Source organism: Anguilla anguilla, chromosome 9 (genome assembly GCF_013347855.1).
Source record: "Anguilla anguilla isolate fAngAng1 chromosome 9, fAngAng1.pri, whole genome shotgun sequence".
In the NCBI taxonomy this organism is placed as follows: Eukaryota; Metazoa; Chordata; class Actinopteri; order Anguilliformes; family Anguillidae; genus Anguilla; species Anguilla anguilla.
This window is the reverse complement of record NC_049209.1, coordinates 48,907,603-48,923,221: the sequence shown is the minus strand read 5'-3', so window position 1 is coordinate 48,923,221 and position 15,619 is coordinate 48,907,603. Positions and strand designations below refer to the sequence as shown.

The following is a 15,619-nucleotide window of genomic DNA, read 5'->3' as shown; positions in this document are numbered from 1 at the left end:
TGGTTTGAAGCCGTGCCCAACTCCGAGGGTTCCCTTTCATCTCAACGAGCTGCAGATGCCTTGACGTCATCTCCTCGCTTTGGGATTGGTCGGACTGGCAGGCAGTATAAAGCTTCAGGGGCGCACTTGTGCCAGAAAGTTAACCTGGCAATAAAACGGCTGGGTGGTCAGTTCCGAATGAAATGGCCCCCCTTTGAAAGTGTTTTATCATCAATCTCGGTCTTGCCTATTTTTTTTCCTATTTCCAGTTTTTGTGAAAAAACTTTACGACAATGTATTTAAAAAGCGCTTGCAAGTAAAATTAATTTTTAATTAATTCAACTAAACGAGGGGAAAAGGAGAGAGCTGCTTGGGTTCATAAACAAACTCAAGTGCGTGTGAGACTAATAGCGGGAATATGCATGTGCGCGTAAAAGTGCCTTTCCATCTGGAAAGCTTTTCTGGAGCTAGCCTATTATTGCCCAGTTATCTAGTGCCTAGGGCTGAATTTGTTGAAGTTATGGCTTAAAATTCAGAAGGCAAATCAAATACAGGCACAGAAGAAACGTGCGTTTGCTTCCAAAACCACAACTGGAGTGGTATGGACAGCTGGGTCGTATCCATTTTAAGTATTTTATATAAGGCGATCGACACCGCATGACGAATTGGCTATATGGAGCGATCATATTCCTAACAGAAACACACATAAATTCAGTGGTAATATGGCTAAATGTGCCACATAGCAAGAAATAAAGAAAGAAAGACAGACAGATAGATAAACTTCATACTGTACATTTATCGGTTCATACGCAACCACACAAAGGCATCATTTCTCACAGTTGATCGACATCACGTGAGTACGTGCTCACATTTATTCAAAGGAATGAGTCCTTCAATTATGTATATCCAGCACCTGTGACCCATATTTACAGTGCGGGCATATTCACTTTGTGTGAAGTACTGTGACTTTGAAATCGCAGAATGCCAAGTTTTTTTAGGCTTTTTCTGCCATCTAGTGGCAGTATTCCATAATTTATTCCTGGTGAGCAAATTAAATAACAAACGCAAGCCGCTAGGTTGAAGCTCCAATAACGCATTGTTTAAATTGTATTTACGGTCACACAATATTACGATTCAGACAATACTAATGGTCGTGAGCGGTGAACAAGAGGTCCAATGTTAATGGTCAATTTCACGTGTAGGCTGTTGCACAGCGAAATCCGGCGCACTGTTGGAAAATGATCTACCGATAAATTAGGTGTCCTGAATGTGGTGAAAGTACACGATCAGTGCAACCCCTGCCTATGTATATGTGAAGTATACAATTCATATGCTCCTTCCATACGTGAAGATGACACTCAATAGGTTTGAGAGAGGGGAGGAACACCAGCTAAACTATGGGGACCGCAGCTCAGAAACCATACCAGAAACGGCATAACCACTGATATCACCAGTTGGAAAGCCTATAGAATATAATACTAGCAGTGAGATTAAAAAATATTTGACAATCATATTCAATGATTATAAGTGCTGTAACGAAGTGTTGTACTTTTCTTTTCTTCTCTTTTTTTTGTGAGATTTACTGCATGCCTGACCCCTTACATGCTCTTTAAAGTATTTCAATTCCACTAGAGAGCAGCAGATAGTAATGAAAAAAATACTCTGTTGACTTTTTTGGTATAATCCTAGCCATGGGCAACTATTAAGAGTCAATGGCTGCAATGAAAAGAGAAGGCATGGAGGCACTGGACGTTCACGGAAGAGGAAAACGCGATAATATGCGAGCTGATGCTGATGTCATGGTCATGAAGTTTAAGAGATCTTCATCTTATAAACCGTGATACTGCAGTAATAACAGGTCGCCTACATGATTACACGATTAAGAAGGTCAATTTCGCATTAAATTGGTCACTAGACAGACCATCCCCGATGCAAGTTCACCTGCTATAAGCGAAAATCGCCTTTGGAACGGTTTGTGCGCAAGCCAGTGGAAGATACGAGGCGCGCGCTCTCCAGAAAAGCTCCAGATCTACCTTATACGTGAATTCAGTAATGATAATAATTATGGAAAAAAGTTGTAGCAGAAAAAGTACCCAAGTTAACGCAGATAGCGAATGTTTTTAAGGATCAGCCTATCGGTATTGTCCATGGATATTATTGTTAATATCCAAACTGATGGGAACTACTAACGTGTCGTGCCGTTTGATTTGCGTGTCCATGCAGGCACCTGTGAATGCTGAAAAAGCAAGCCTACCTTTTGCAGAAATGTTACATTTTTGTACTGCAGCCAGGGAGATAGAGATCAATAGATTGTTCTTTGACTCACAATTACTTTCAGATGTCAGTTTTTTTTTATTCACAATGTTTTGCAAGCTGAGTAATCACAGAAACGAACTAAACCAAACTGTGAAGGAAAAAAAGAGCGTCTGCATTTAATTGTGAAATGAAGTTTAGAATAAAAAACTGATTGAATCCTGATCAGTTTGACTGAAGATTTGGCGACTCTTTTAACACTCAGATATTAACATTAATAAAAATGGACAGGGTTATCTGCAAACAATCAAAACAATGTACCATTTTTATTAAATTAGATGACACAGCAACACATGCAGAGTTCGTGAAAACTTTGAAACTTTAGCTATAGCAAGATTTGCATCGAGTGTTTCTTGCTCTCTGCGACTCCACTCCAAACGTGAGGCACTATTAAAATCTAATTAGATTCATTGATGAAGCCCTTGTACTAATCCAAAATTTGCTTAATATATGTATGTATGTATGGCTGTTGCACTGATGATATTTTTGGTCTGAAAAATATCAGGTAAATGATTAGAGAATAGCCTATGCATGAAAAATCCTGGAGCAGTTTATTTATTCATAGCAGCACACAGTAACAATGACATATTTCTGTCTATAATAGGCCTACAGGTTTTTAAAGCCTTATATAATCAATGTCAGAATTGATCTCCCATTAGTTATTTTTGTTCATAACCCTCTCAGTTTATGAATAGTCCAAAAAGGGATTTTTCCATACTGCTAAGGATTTAAACTTTTTCCTATTCAAATGAAACTGGCTATTGTTAAATTAGCATTTACCGAATGTTATGCAGTTCTATGCTTCGAACATTCTTGTTTTTCCCAAGAAAGCTAACAGATACACTTCACAGTTGCGAGTTTCATAAATTATCCACGCTAGGCTTTTAAACTGACAGATTCTGTCAAAGTTTACATGTGTGGTGAGTGAGCAGCTAGACTTCTTTACCACTGCACCTTAACTCACTGTGACATTTTGAGTCTGCCAGGGCTAAAAATGGTTCATTTTAAAGTACCTGTTCACACATGCTGTGTACCTTTCCTTGTGAGTCTGTCACCTTCAGGCTATGGAAGACCTACATATTCCAGCGCATAGGTGCAATATTAAAACGACACTCTTAGAAGAAATCCTGCTTGCACTGCGTCATAATTCCACACACAGCAGCAACCGCACTGCACTGAGGATGTGGCGTCAGTTAGACTGACTGGTTGTATAAACAGATGTATACAGGTATACCAGTGTTTACATGGTTGGAATGTACCAGGCAGGCCCAAGACTTGAGCACATTATCGAAAGTTGCGCAAAGCTGTGAAGCAGCTCATTTAGAAAAAAAAGAAAAAAAAAAACTTATGATGTCAGCAGTGGCCAGAGTCCAGTGGTCAACATGGTGTAACCTGGTTGTGGTTGATGCCTCCTGTCAGGTTGTGTTTGTGATGTTCCTCAGTCAGCCTGTGGCTCCTAAGAGTCGTCAGTGCTTCACTCAGAATGACCACACTGTCTTTTGGAGCCAGCCAATTGAACACCATAGACATGCTGTGACCCATTCCTTCACAATACACAGATAGCAAAAATTCACACAAAGTTAATCTTCATTTATTTATTCTTGCATGTGTTCTGATGACTTTTAGAAACTCAGAAATGCACCAACCTAACTGCAGCATTTGATTGTGCAGGGGTTCAGAACTTAGTACCCTTAATTCTGAATATTTATGAGTGATTATAAGGTTCCTCAAAACTTTATTGAAGCCCCAATAGAATACTTAAACTATTCAATAACTTAAGTTTGGGCTGCACAACTCTGTTCCTGGAGATATATCATCCTGTGGGTTTTCACTCAAACCCTATCAGAGTAAACCTCATCCAACAGCTAGAGATGACACAGAACTGCTAATTAGTAGAATGAAGTGTGCCAAATTAGGGTTGAAATAAAAACCTACAGGACAGTAGGACAGGAACAGGGTTGTGCAGCCCTCGTGTAAATAATAGCACCCCTCACTTGTAGTCTACATTATTTATATAAAAGACGTGGCTGGACAACGATGACTGGGCAACACTTTCTACCACTGTCTCCCGTTGTTCCTTCCTATAATGCATGCAGACACTAGAGTGGTGGAGGATAGTCAGAGAGAAAGCAGGGAGACCCACGTGTTTTGTCGGCAGCGGAGTTGCAGCCTTCTCACGGACTCCTAATCGGAGCAGTAAATTTGTTGAACGCGGCTAAATGCCCGAGAGAGACTCAAGGAGTGCGCCGATGGTGCGCGCGAGACGGAGTGCTTCCGTGGATGATGCCGTTCCCAGCTCAGAGTTCACGGTAGGCAACAGTAAAAATGTCATTGAGTTATACTGGCTATATGATGCGTTTAAAACATGATTTGCTCAAGCTTTACTAAAAGGTGTTAGCTCCAGTAAAACCCGATTTTTTTCTGCCAGTTTCTTTGTTAAGATTGCGGTTTGTTTGTGGAAAACCCTTTTGCATGAGATAAAATTCAGCAAAGTTCACTGCACACCGTTGTACCTTTTGCCTGTTTAAAAAGATAATGCAATTAGTAATTTACATGTCATACTGTTATACTGTGTTGCCATGGTTTCTTTTTTTATTATAATTTGTGTTCAAGTTCGAACTTGATATGAGAGCAGTGATATTGTTGTCATTAGTAAATATGCTTACATTGATTGCTTCTAGTACAATTTTCTGGTAATATTTGGGTGGTACAGATCCTGGGTACAAACTTTAACTCTTCTTTGAATATGTTCCTTGTGTAAACAGAGCATCACTTTAACGGCTCAGCAATGTAATTTAATAGGTCATCACGTGGCCAGTTAAAGCATCAGCTCTATAATCAATTAAGAAAGCAGTGCTTGACTCAAGTGTACTGACGTATGCTGAAGAAAAGCTGGCATCCCGGTTTTCAATAATCAGTATTTTAAAATAATTCATATTTACATATTTAGGATTTCTTTTTTGACATTCATTTTGTTTGGCAAAGTTTCAGGTTTTATTTGAATATTGTTTTTCCTCCACTATCAAAAAATAAAAAGCTAAAAACATGTGTTGTCTTTCCAGAACTGCCAGCGCATGTGTGATTATAAGAAAAAGATTGAAGCTGCCAGGCTTCATCATACATCAGAAATATATTAATATTTTATGGCAATTGAAGTTTGACTAATATATTTATAGAGTTCCAATTCCCTTCATTCTTCATGTAGAAGATCACAGCAAGCCACAGAGGTCCTTGGTGATCGGACACTTGAAGGTGGTCCTTATCATCCCTGTAGAGGTTAAGCTAAGGTTAGCATTTTTCTGCACAAGACCGCTTAAGAGCAACGTAGACCGAGGCTATTCGTCATGTCCACGATACGGAGCCTGTGACAGAATTGCTGGGGAGAGGAGTCTTATGGTGGATAGAGATATTCTCTATCTAAATCCCTGACGGGCCAGAGTCCTGTGTAGACTGCAGGGAGAGCGAAATGAGTTTTCTCCTGGCTCTTAAGAGAAAAAGGGCAGAGCGCTCCTCTCTTTTAACTCTCCGCCATTCATCATGCCTACTAAAGAACGAACACCATCCTGCCACTTAAACAAGTGGCATCTCTATGGTAACCAAACTTGGTTCTTTGGCAACATTATTTGCACAGTGAATGTGACAGGTTAGTATTTGTTTCCATGTAGGACTTCTTTAGATATTTGTTCTTCTCCTTTAGACATTCACAGCAAGTAATGCAGTTGTGGGTTTGAGGATGCCCCCCCCCCCCCCCCACACACTTTGCTTACAAATCAATTAAAAGTTTTTACTTTTACCTTTTTTAGTATTACTTTAAAGAAGTGCTTAACAGTGAAATTAGTAAAAAGTAAAGACCGAAGTACTGAGTCAGAAGCTCATTGGTTGGGTGCTGCTTAGAAGTGCAAAGAAAGAACTGAAGATCAAGCAAATGCTCACAGGGTCTTTATTTATTATGTTATATCCGAAACCTAGAAAATAACAGTTTCCATGACATTCATTATACATAACTATCCCCGATGTGCATTTGATTAATCTGTGAATCAAATAAATATGGAGTGATGTGGAACTGACAGATGCCTGGAGGGGAATGGAGCCTCATTACCTTCAGTCCATTAAAGCGAAGGCGTTTATTACAATGGAATGGAAATGAGCAAAAACTAGTTTGTTCACAAAATAAAAAAGATAAAAACGTATGACAGAAATTGAAGAGTTTGCAGGGTATGATAAATAAACTAAAAAGAATTAGTTTTGATCTGTTTATCATCATGGTATGTACGAAATAAATCTGTTGTATGTTCTAGTCTGCTTTTTTCTTTCACATTAAACTTCTACACACAATATTATGCAGCACAATGTGCAGTGTTAATTCAACTCTAACAGAGTTAATATGAGTCCAGCAGGGACCACATGTACACTGCACAAGTTAATTTGCACTAAGCGTTTTACTGTGCAGTGTTTCAGATTTTGGATGACTGTATTAGAAGGATTTGGCATTTTTAGATTTGTGTGATACCACGTAACAGCATGGTCGTAGTTATACAATTAGCATTTAACAGAGTTACTACCAGGCAACCACATAAATAAATAAATAAATAAATAAATAAATAAATAAATAAACCATTCCTTCTATAAACCAGCATGATTCGTGAAGATTACTGTGTACAATGCATCCTTCTAAACATTCCCTCTCTAATACTCTCAGTGTTGGTGGCAGATACTGAAATATTCCACATGATATTTTTTTCTGATTCCTCTACAGTCTGAACAATTTTGGTTACCAAGTGTCACAGCAGATTTAACAGAACACCACACTGTAGTGAAAATATCAATTCAGTATTACAAAGGACAATGCCCGGTGTTAATTTAACTCTTTAAGTCCAAGAGAGACCAAATGAACACTATGAGAGTTAGCGTTACACAAAGTGTTTTACTGTATACAAGTATGCTGTATGGCTTGGAAGGCTGGGGATTGGACTGATTCCACTCGCTTGATCTCCACCAGATGGCGCAGGAGGAATGTGACAGCCTCACTCGGCACTCAGGTGTCCTTGACACGGGCGGACGGTGTGCGTTCAAGTTCGGGATCGGGGGCTGGCGGAAAAGCTGCCTCCACCTTGTGCTTTTGCTCCTGCTCGCCGTCCTGGTGTTGAACTTTGCTCTGACCATCTGGATCTTTAGAGTGATCCACCTCAACACAGTGAGTAAGGCCAGAACAGCCGGCAGCTCAAAAAAGCACAAAGAAGGGCAACTAAATCGGTTCCTGGTTTGAAATGTAAATGTGGCAAAGAAAGGCTTTTCCTCTTCAGACTTATTAATTGGGCATTTGATTGTGGCTTTTAAATTCATGAAATGAACTGACAAAGTGAACCTCATAAAGCTTTTCAGGTAGACTTCTGTCAGAGGTCTCCTGTGGAATAAAGTGTTTATTAAATAAATGAAAATATGAGCAAAGATATGAGCTAGCCAGATTATGCACCAGACACTCTGGGTATTCAAGGCCAGGCTGGATGCATTGCTGGAAACCTTATAGTCTGTAGGTAACTAGTGAAACAAGGCTGTGTGGGTTGAAAGGCTGAATGGTCTGTTCTTATAATTTTATGCTAATTTGTTGTAATTTCTTCTTTGCTAGCCCCTGTACGCGTATTTAAAAAATGAAAACCAAAATGATATGAATGGGGTAGAAATGACATCCTGCCAAATTGTGTAAAAGGATATCAAGTTTTGTTTTATCTCATTGAATTTCACCTTTTGTTGTGGTCACTACTCACCATGCTGACCAGGGTAACCATTGATATCCACTGTACTCTACTTTGAAAAATTATAGACATAAACAAGAGGAAATGTGGAAGTGAAAAGATGCAGATGTCTATAGGCTACATATTGTAATGGTGATTTAATTTCTGAACTAGGATTTTGCACCTGTTTTTAAACATGCAACATTAATCTCCTGTTTCTGTGACAGGAGGGTATGGGGCTTCTGAAAGTGACATCACAGGGGGTGAGTCTCCAAGGAGTGTCAGAACTCCTCTCCTCCATCTACGCCCAGGAAATTCACTCCAGAGAGGTGAGCCAAAAATGGTCCACCAAACTTGCAGATTCCATGTCATCTCAACATTCTGGAATAACTGCTAGGTACTTAGAAGTTAAGTGAAAATCTGGGTTTGCTGCTCATTATGCGCAAACAATAGAAAGGAATCATGCTATGTTTGTTTGATTAGGCGCTGGAGACTAGTTCTCCACTTTGGCATGGAGAGATTAGAGATTCGTATCGGAATCGTTTTCGGAATGACACACGTCAAGCGAGGACACCTTCCTGTCTCTGTTTACCTCGTCTGTGATTAACTGCCGATGGCTTGCAGTCGAGCTGCCTGTAGTTCATATTTTTGTGTTGTTGGTTTAATCTTTGTTTACCAGCCTGTTAGTCACAGGTTACAGTTACACAGTCAGTACGAAGAAGGCTTTGGCATCTGTACTCAACCTACATCTCTGCACTCAAACTGATAAATAAGATCTGGTGTGTAGGCAAACTTCTTTCATCTTAAAAAAAAAAAAAAAAAACAGACAAATGTATTCCTCTACTTCACACAATCTATGTTTCCCTTTCATTGTCTGGAAATGAAATTCAAATGGCCAATCAAATGATCTGGTGATCTGCCAGGTAAACATATGAATTATGGATCACCAGTCATGGAATACCAACTGAAAGGGGGCTATATCAGTTTGTTTGTTATTATTAAATGCATTACATGCATTATGTATGAGGAAATGTATGTTCTTTTGTTTTTTACAGGACACCCCACTTCACGTGCACTCGTCCCAAAATGTGACACTCAGTGCCCGTGATGGAAAAGGGGGGGCAATGGGTAGCCTTACTGTGGGTAAGGGAGCACCCCTTTCAGATCAGATAAAAACACACACCAATATTTATGCTAACTATACTGTTATGGATAAAGCGGATATATCATTATATGGGGCGACATAGCTCAGGATATCAGGAGGTAAGACCGATTGTCTGGCAGTCGGAGGGTTGCCGGTTCAAACCCCGCCCTGGGCGTGTCGAAGTGTTCTTGAGCAAGACACCTAACCCCTAACTGCTCTGGCGAATGAGAGGCATCAATTGTAAAGCGCTTTGGATAAAAGCGCTATATAAATGCAGTCCATTTACCATTTACCATTATATTACCCTGTACTGCATGAGAACATATTTTTTTAAAGAATACTGACGTAGTTTTGCTAATGCTTGGTCAACGCTGCTGTATAACTGTAGGCGGGCATTCAATTAAATCATTGTCTGACCTTAAAGTGTTTCTATTCTTACACATGTTCAGGGCAGCAGGCCCAGTAGGGGCCCACACTTAAGACCGGCAGCACAGTCTGAAGTGCGTAAGACTTGATAAATCATGAGAAATGAGTGGGCAACACAGGGGAACTGGGAGCCAATGTGAAAATGAAACACTTGTGTTTATTATTTAACTCTTCTCAAACTCTTTATTTAGCCCTTAGTCTCTGTGCTGGTTTTCTTTTTGAAGAGTTTAATAAAACATTAAATAATAGTGTTTCATATTTTCAGTTCGCTACCTATTTTGTTAACTATTCTTTTATAACATCAGAGAAGTCCTGCAGTCACTGAAGTAACAAAAAAAGTACTATGTAAAAAGAAAAAATTATACCGAAAAAGTATGATATCTGAAGTTGACAGTTACTGTTTAGTGATGAGATTGAACGTCCCCATAAGTGTAAACTGACAGCACTTGGCTATAAGCACGGGACTCCAGAGAGGTCTTCTGCAGACGAACCTTGCAGGATAAACAATATAGCATATAAACTTAATTACTGCAAAAAGCCTTAAGGTTTTATTCCCCTTTTAGTTTGGTTTGAGGTTTATGATTTCTATTTAACATTAATTTCAATTAAAATTAAATAGTATTATCTCAGGGACGAAAAGGCAGATGCAGAGAGGAAAAGGAAAAGAAGGAGGATATAATTGATTCATGGTAATTGTAGTTTTAAAAGCATCCATCCAAGCACAAATGTATATTTTGTAAATTTGTTACATAATATATATTTTGTCCCGAGCCTGATAGCTCATAGCTGCGGCCCTGGTTTGAGATGTTTCCATTGTCCTCTCTCTGTCCCGCTGCTTGGTTTCCTCTGTAGCTCCACGGATGGTGAAGGCCTACGCTGAGTTCCTCCAGGTGAAGTCGGACAAGGGCAAGTTGATTCTCTCTGCAGATGACAGTCGGGTGGCGGTGGGGGCAGAGAAACTTCGAGTCACAGGTCTGTAAAGTCAGTAGACACCTCAGGCCAACAGACTGTATGCGCCACTTTGTGTCCTTTTACATGTCTTACACACTGCGCTGTGGGTCAGCTCAGTTATATATGTCTTACACTGTGTGCTGTTGAATTGAATTAATAGGCTAAATAGAAATATATACTTCAGGTATCCTGATAAAGACGGATGGGTCGAAACATTGTGCAAATGGTTAAATAAATGTGGGCATTTGAAGTAGTGTGTGGGATTCTTTTTAGCCTCTTTATTCTTAAACTTACCTGTCAATGAGCTTTCTAAAAACAAGGAATAGAATATTAAATTAAGCAAAATAATCCTTGTAGTTAAAATGCTAGGTAAGACAGTTAAACATGAGACTTTGAGAAACCGGAGGAATTGCCTGAATTTTAGTTTGTAACAGTAGTAAGATTTCATTTTTTCCCAGGTTGATATTTATAATTTGTCACCAGCATCATCGTGATAACACCTATACTCTGATATGGTTCCTGTGTTTGCCAAGAATGAGGGTAATATTTTGTCCATTCAGACCAGCCCTGAATGCAAATTGAGGCTTTAGTTTCTCCATGGAGACAACTACATGAGCAATGTTACACCATTTTAAGTGTCATTTGCAGGCTGTAGAGTTCAATGGTCTGTTTGTTCCCAGACAGATGGAGTCTTGTACGTGTGCATTAAGCTTTTGTGTTTGGTCTCACGTATCCATTAATTAAGGCAGCCTGCTTTACATTTGTATTAAGAATCCAGTGTGTGGAGCTCATTAACACTACCTGTTAAGAGTGCTTACCTCCACCACACCTTAACGCTGCTAAATTGCACATCCATTTAATTTCATATTCATTTTCATATTTCAATGTAATTCTCATGTGACATTTGGTAATATCGGCCAGTTTGCATATTATCCATGAGCAACAACAGGTATCAGCATGAATTTCAACCTCTGCCATAAATTCAGGAGAGCATAGACAAACGTATGCACTACTCCCTGTACATTAGAGGATAATTAGATACCATATAAATACATTTTAATCTTATTCAAAGAAGTATAGGCAGCCAGTGTGGGAGTCGGATTGCTTTAGTGCGCCATTTTATTTTTTTCTTTGAGCCACAATGAAAGGGCAGCCACTCCCCGAAAGATTTCTTTGACAAAAAAAATCAATATGCTGCCTTATATATAAATTCATTTCATGGTTTTTTTTTTTTAAGTCAGTTACCAGTCGACCAGTCTCATACTCATACAGCAGTAATGACCCAAAAAAACCATATTCAATATGCATACTCAATATGATGATGATGATGATGATGATGATGTTTATTTGCTTACCAGGGCCTGATGGTGCTCTGTTTGAGCACTCGATAGAGACACCTCTGATTAGATCAGCAAACTTTGAGGATTTACGGTAAGTGTTGTAACTCACTGGGTATTTAAGCCTTTAAGGTGTAAGAAGATAAATATGTGAGAACATGTTAGAATGTTCTTAACTGAACATTCTAATGCTGATGTAACAATCTCAACTAGCAATTGGAATGCCACGGAGTTCTAGAACACTGACTTAGAATTAAAAAATTAAAGAATTCCAGAAGACCTGCTTTTCAAAGGGTTAAAATGGGTGTGTATTACACAGTCATGGGGCATTGCAGTGTAGAATAATGGTCAGTGAACTAGGCTCCAGGTTGGCCTTCTGTAATCATTCAACTGCATACATACATATACAAATACAATTTGATTTGATTTGATTTGATACATACATAGTATGTAACAATGTAAGTTGCTCTGGACAAACAAATAACTGATGGAACATAACAAGGATGCAGTACTCTCATAAAAAGGTGGAAGACAGCATCCGGATGGTAAAAAAATGTAACCCAGGTTCATCAGTGCATCTTAGGCCCTTTGAAGTTTCCCTAGCTTTCTGTTGGGTTGAGAGATCAGGGGTGCTGCTCAAAAGAATATAAATCAAATTTACATTTCTAATTAAGATTAAATAGATTTTCCGCAGAGACATTGAGCTATGTTCCGAGCACACGGGATTACGTTTTTGAAAGCATTCCGAGTTGTCTCATAGCAACAGCTGGAATATGTTAATAATGTATACCCTATGCCTGGCTCACGCTGTTCACAGGACCCCCGGTGCTTCGGAAACTGGCACTCGATGTGGCACGTCCACACCCCAGCTCCTCCGACTATCCGCCAGCTGATTTAATTAATTCAGATCTGTTCAGCATTTACATAAATTCACATAAATTACAAATTAATCTAAGTATAAATAATGCATCATGTTTCTTAATCGATTTACGATTTGGCAGGCACCACCAGGCACGGCGTCGTAGTTGCGTTCGTACGTATGCGCGAACACCGGCGAGACCCGGCTAAATTGGCTGTTTTGTTAGCTTCCGCCGCTAGAGCCAAGAATGCCTCGGAGATAAGCGAGGAGGTCCGCTCGAGTTAGCGACTGTAATGTTACATTTGTGTGTAAAACACAGAGTTTAGGCGGGAAAACAGCGTTTTGGGGGCATATACTACGAGGAGCCACTGAACGTGCGCCTCAGGGGGTGGGGGGATGAAGCCGAAAGTGTTGTTTTTGGCGTTCGACGCAAATCTGTGACTAATTAGGCCCCATTACCAGGCGCGGTTCCCTCTCTCTTCTGTCAATACGGTAAATTAACTGAGATGCCAGCAATTCGTTGGAAAATTTCCATCATGTTGTATCAGAGTTTCTAAATGAACAATTTGGATTTTAGTTCATTTCCGGAGTTGACAAAATTGGAATGGACATTGCATTGCACACCACGTTTGGGCTTTTTGGTAATTGCACCTATACGGAGTGACTTATAAAAGCGCCTACAAAATGGCAGAGGTGAAGAGACAAGATAATACCAAGTCAACCAAGTCATTACTGCCAATGATAGTAATTACATGTGTAAATGTACAACAAAATGTTGAGGGTCACAGTAGGTCAGAGAGAGATCTTTAGGATACAGTTTGTGTATGAGTTTTGTCACGGTTGAGGAGGGTGGGACGCAATTGCGGACCGAGGGGATCTAAAAGTTAACCCTGAGGGGTAACCACAAAATCGCTGAGCGATAGAAAGGGAAGGGGAAAAACCAAATAAAGAGCAAAGTAATCGCTCCCTCCACTCACTGAAACTTGTCAGCGGGCTCAGAAAACTAAAAGAAATGAAACACCGCCGCAGCGTAGCTGCCCAGAAAGAAAACCCCCACTAGAAAAACAGAGTGGGGTCACTTACAAAAGAAAAAGGATATTCGCAGTCTGGCGGGTAGAAAACAAAAGGAAAACTAAAGAGACGAGGGCAAAATGTCCTCCACAGCGTGAAGAGATAAACAACTCGAGAAGAAACTAAACAGTGATCAAATCTGACAAATAGGATCAACACGGTAACTTCTGCCAATTCTCACACCCCTACACACCAAGAGTCTGACAAACAATGAGTCTGCGCTGAACCCCAGAAATCAGGGGCTACATATAGGCCTCCTACACCTGACCCTCATCAGGGACAATTAGCTCAGACAAATGCCTGTGAGGTGCCATCACCTCACCATAGCACTCACACACCTGCCCCTCGTCAGGGTCAATTAACCCGCAGAAATCAGAGAGAGAGGTGCAACCACCTCACAAGTTTGACATGAAGGTATAGTGCTGAATGTAGCACAAGTAGGGGTATTCATCCCACAATAAATGCTCAGAGGTCAAAGTTCACAGGACCAAGATACAAGTGTGAACTGGTAGGGTTTCAGTCTGCAGAAGAACATAGACTGTGAACAGCCTCTCCTGGTGCTTCTGGGAAACAAACTCCACTGCTAGGATTTCCAAAGTAGAGACAAGGCTGAAGCTCGCATTCGTAAACTGTCTCAGGATCTAAACTTATCTAGGATCAGTTTAGCTTTTCAGCTCTGAACGTATAAGGTTTGGACCCTGGACCAGGGATGACTTATCCTAGATCAGCGCTTCTACCCAGAGGCACTTTGTGTATACAGGCCTTAGTGGAAGTACACGTATATTATTGACTCACAAGTCTACCTGCAACCCTGTGTTGCTGTTGCCTCTTTGGTTTCAGGTTGGAGTCTCCCACTCGTTCCCTGAGCATGGACGCTCCTAAAGGAGTCAGCGTCCACGCTGTGGCAGGAGGTGCGGAGGCCGTGTCCAACATGGACATCGTGCTGCTCTCCAGGGACGGAATGGTGAGAGAGAACGGCATTCTCTCAAATTCTAATGATTTTTGAATGCTTGCATTTTTTCACTTTGTGGACGCAAGACTACAGTTGTGTACATTTTACTGTTTTTCTGATGAAACATTTTCATCATAAATGTCTGCAAACACATTTGAATTCATTTAATTTCACTGATCCACCATGCATCTGAATGAAAAAAATACATATATAGAATTTTTGCATTTTTTTCTAAACTTTGACATAACACCGTAGTCATATATTACCATACCAGTCATCATATCTTGCTTTTAAATCTAAGTGTTCTATGAATGGGACGATATTGGCAAACATTTGTACTGATATTCATTAGTAATTACTGCACCATGCAGTATAAACATCCGTTGACAAGATTTTTTAATTAAATGTCTGCTGAATATTCCACGTCAAAAATAACAAGTTCACCGCAGTGTCCGGTTCCTTTAGAGTTGGATTAAACCGCTAACCGCATCTCACCACGCAGCTGGTGCTGGATGCTGGGACCGTGCGACTGCCCAAACTTCCCCTGGGCACCGGGGGGAAAAGAGGAGCCACCCGGGGACTGTACGAAGTCTGCATGTGTCCCGACGGAAGGCTGTACGCGTCTGCAGCCGGCGCGGGCTCCACGTGCCACGAGAACAGCCAGGACTGTTAGCGGATGACGGAACCGACAGAACATCCTGAAGCTGCGGAATTATCAACATATTTGTCGCAATATTGCAACTATATTGTTCAGAGACATACCAAAAAAAAAAAAAAAAAAATCTCAACAGCAAGACTGGACTTCGAATGGTACCAATAAAATGTGCGGTAGGCATAGCCTACGTCCAAAAACGA

At 40.3% G+C, this 15,619-nt stretch overlaps 1 protein-coding gene across 1 annotated transcript; it reads left to right on the top strand.

Moving 5' to 3' along the window:
* Positions 1 to 4,405: 4,405 nt before the first annotated feature.
* On the top strand, positions 4,406 to 15,619 carry LOC118235300 (gamma-sarcoglycan-like). The gene is made up of 8 exons (XM_035432496.1): positions 4,406 to 4,601; positions 7,292 to 7,486; positions 8,252 to 8,353; positions 9,080 to 9,167; positions 10,447 to 10,566; positions 11,904 to 11,976; positions 14,653 to 14,776; positions 15,267 to 15,619. The coding sequence occupies exons 1-8, from the start codon at positions 4,512 to 4,514 to the stop codon at positions 15,435 to 15,437; spliced, it is 963 nt and encodes a 320-aa protein (XP_035288387.1). The 5' UTR covers positions 4,406 to 4,511; the 3' UTR covers positions 15,438 to 15,619.

Bases quoted from the DNA above. Each gene is read 5' to 3' on its own strand.
- LOC118235300 (XM_035432496.1), top strand. From the start codon at position 4,512: ATGCCCGAGAGAGACTCAAGGAGTGCGCCGATGGTGCGCGCGAGACGG. The intron at 8,354-9,079 runs GTGAGCCAAAAA...TGTTTTTTACAG, and splicing joins AGGAAATTCACTCCAGAGAG to GACACCCCACTTCACGTGCA. The intron at 11,977-14,652 runs GTAAGTGTTGTA...CTTTGGTTTCAG, and splicing joins GCAAACTTTGAGGATTTACG to GTTGGAGTCTCCCACTCGTT.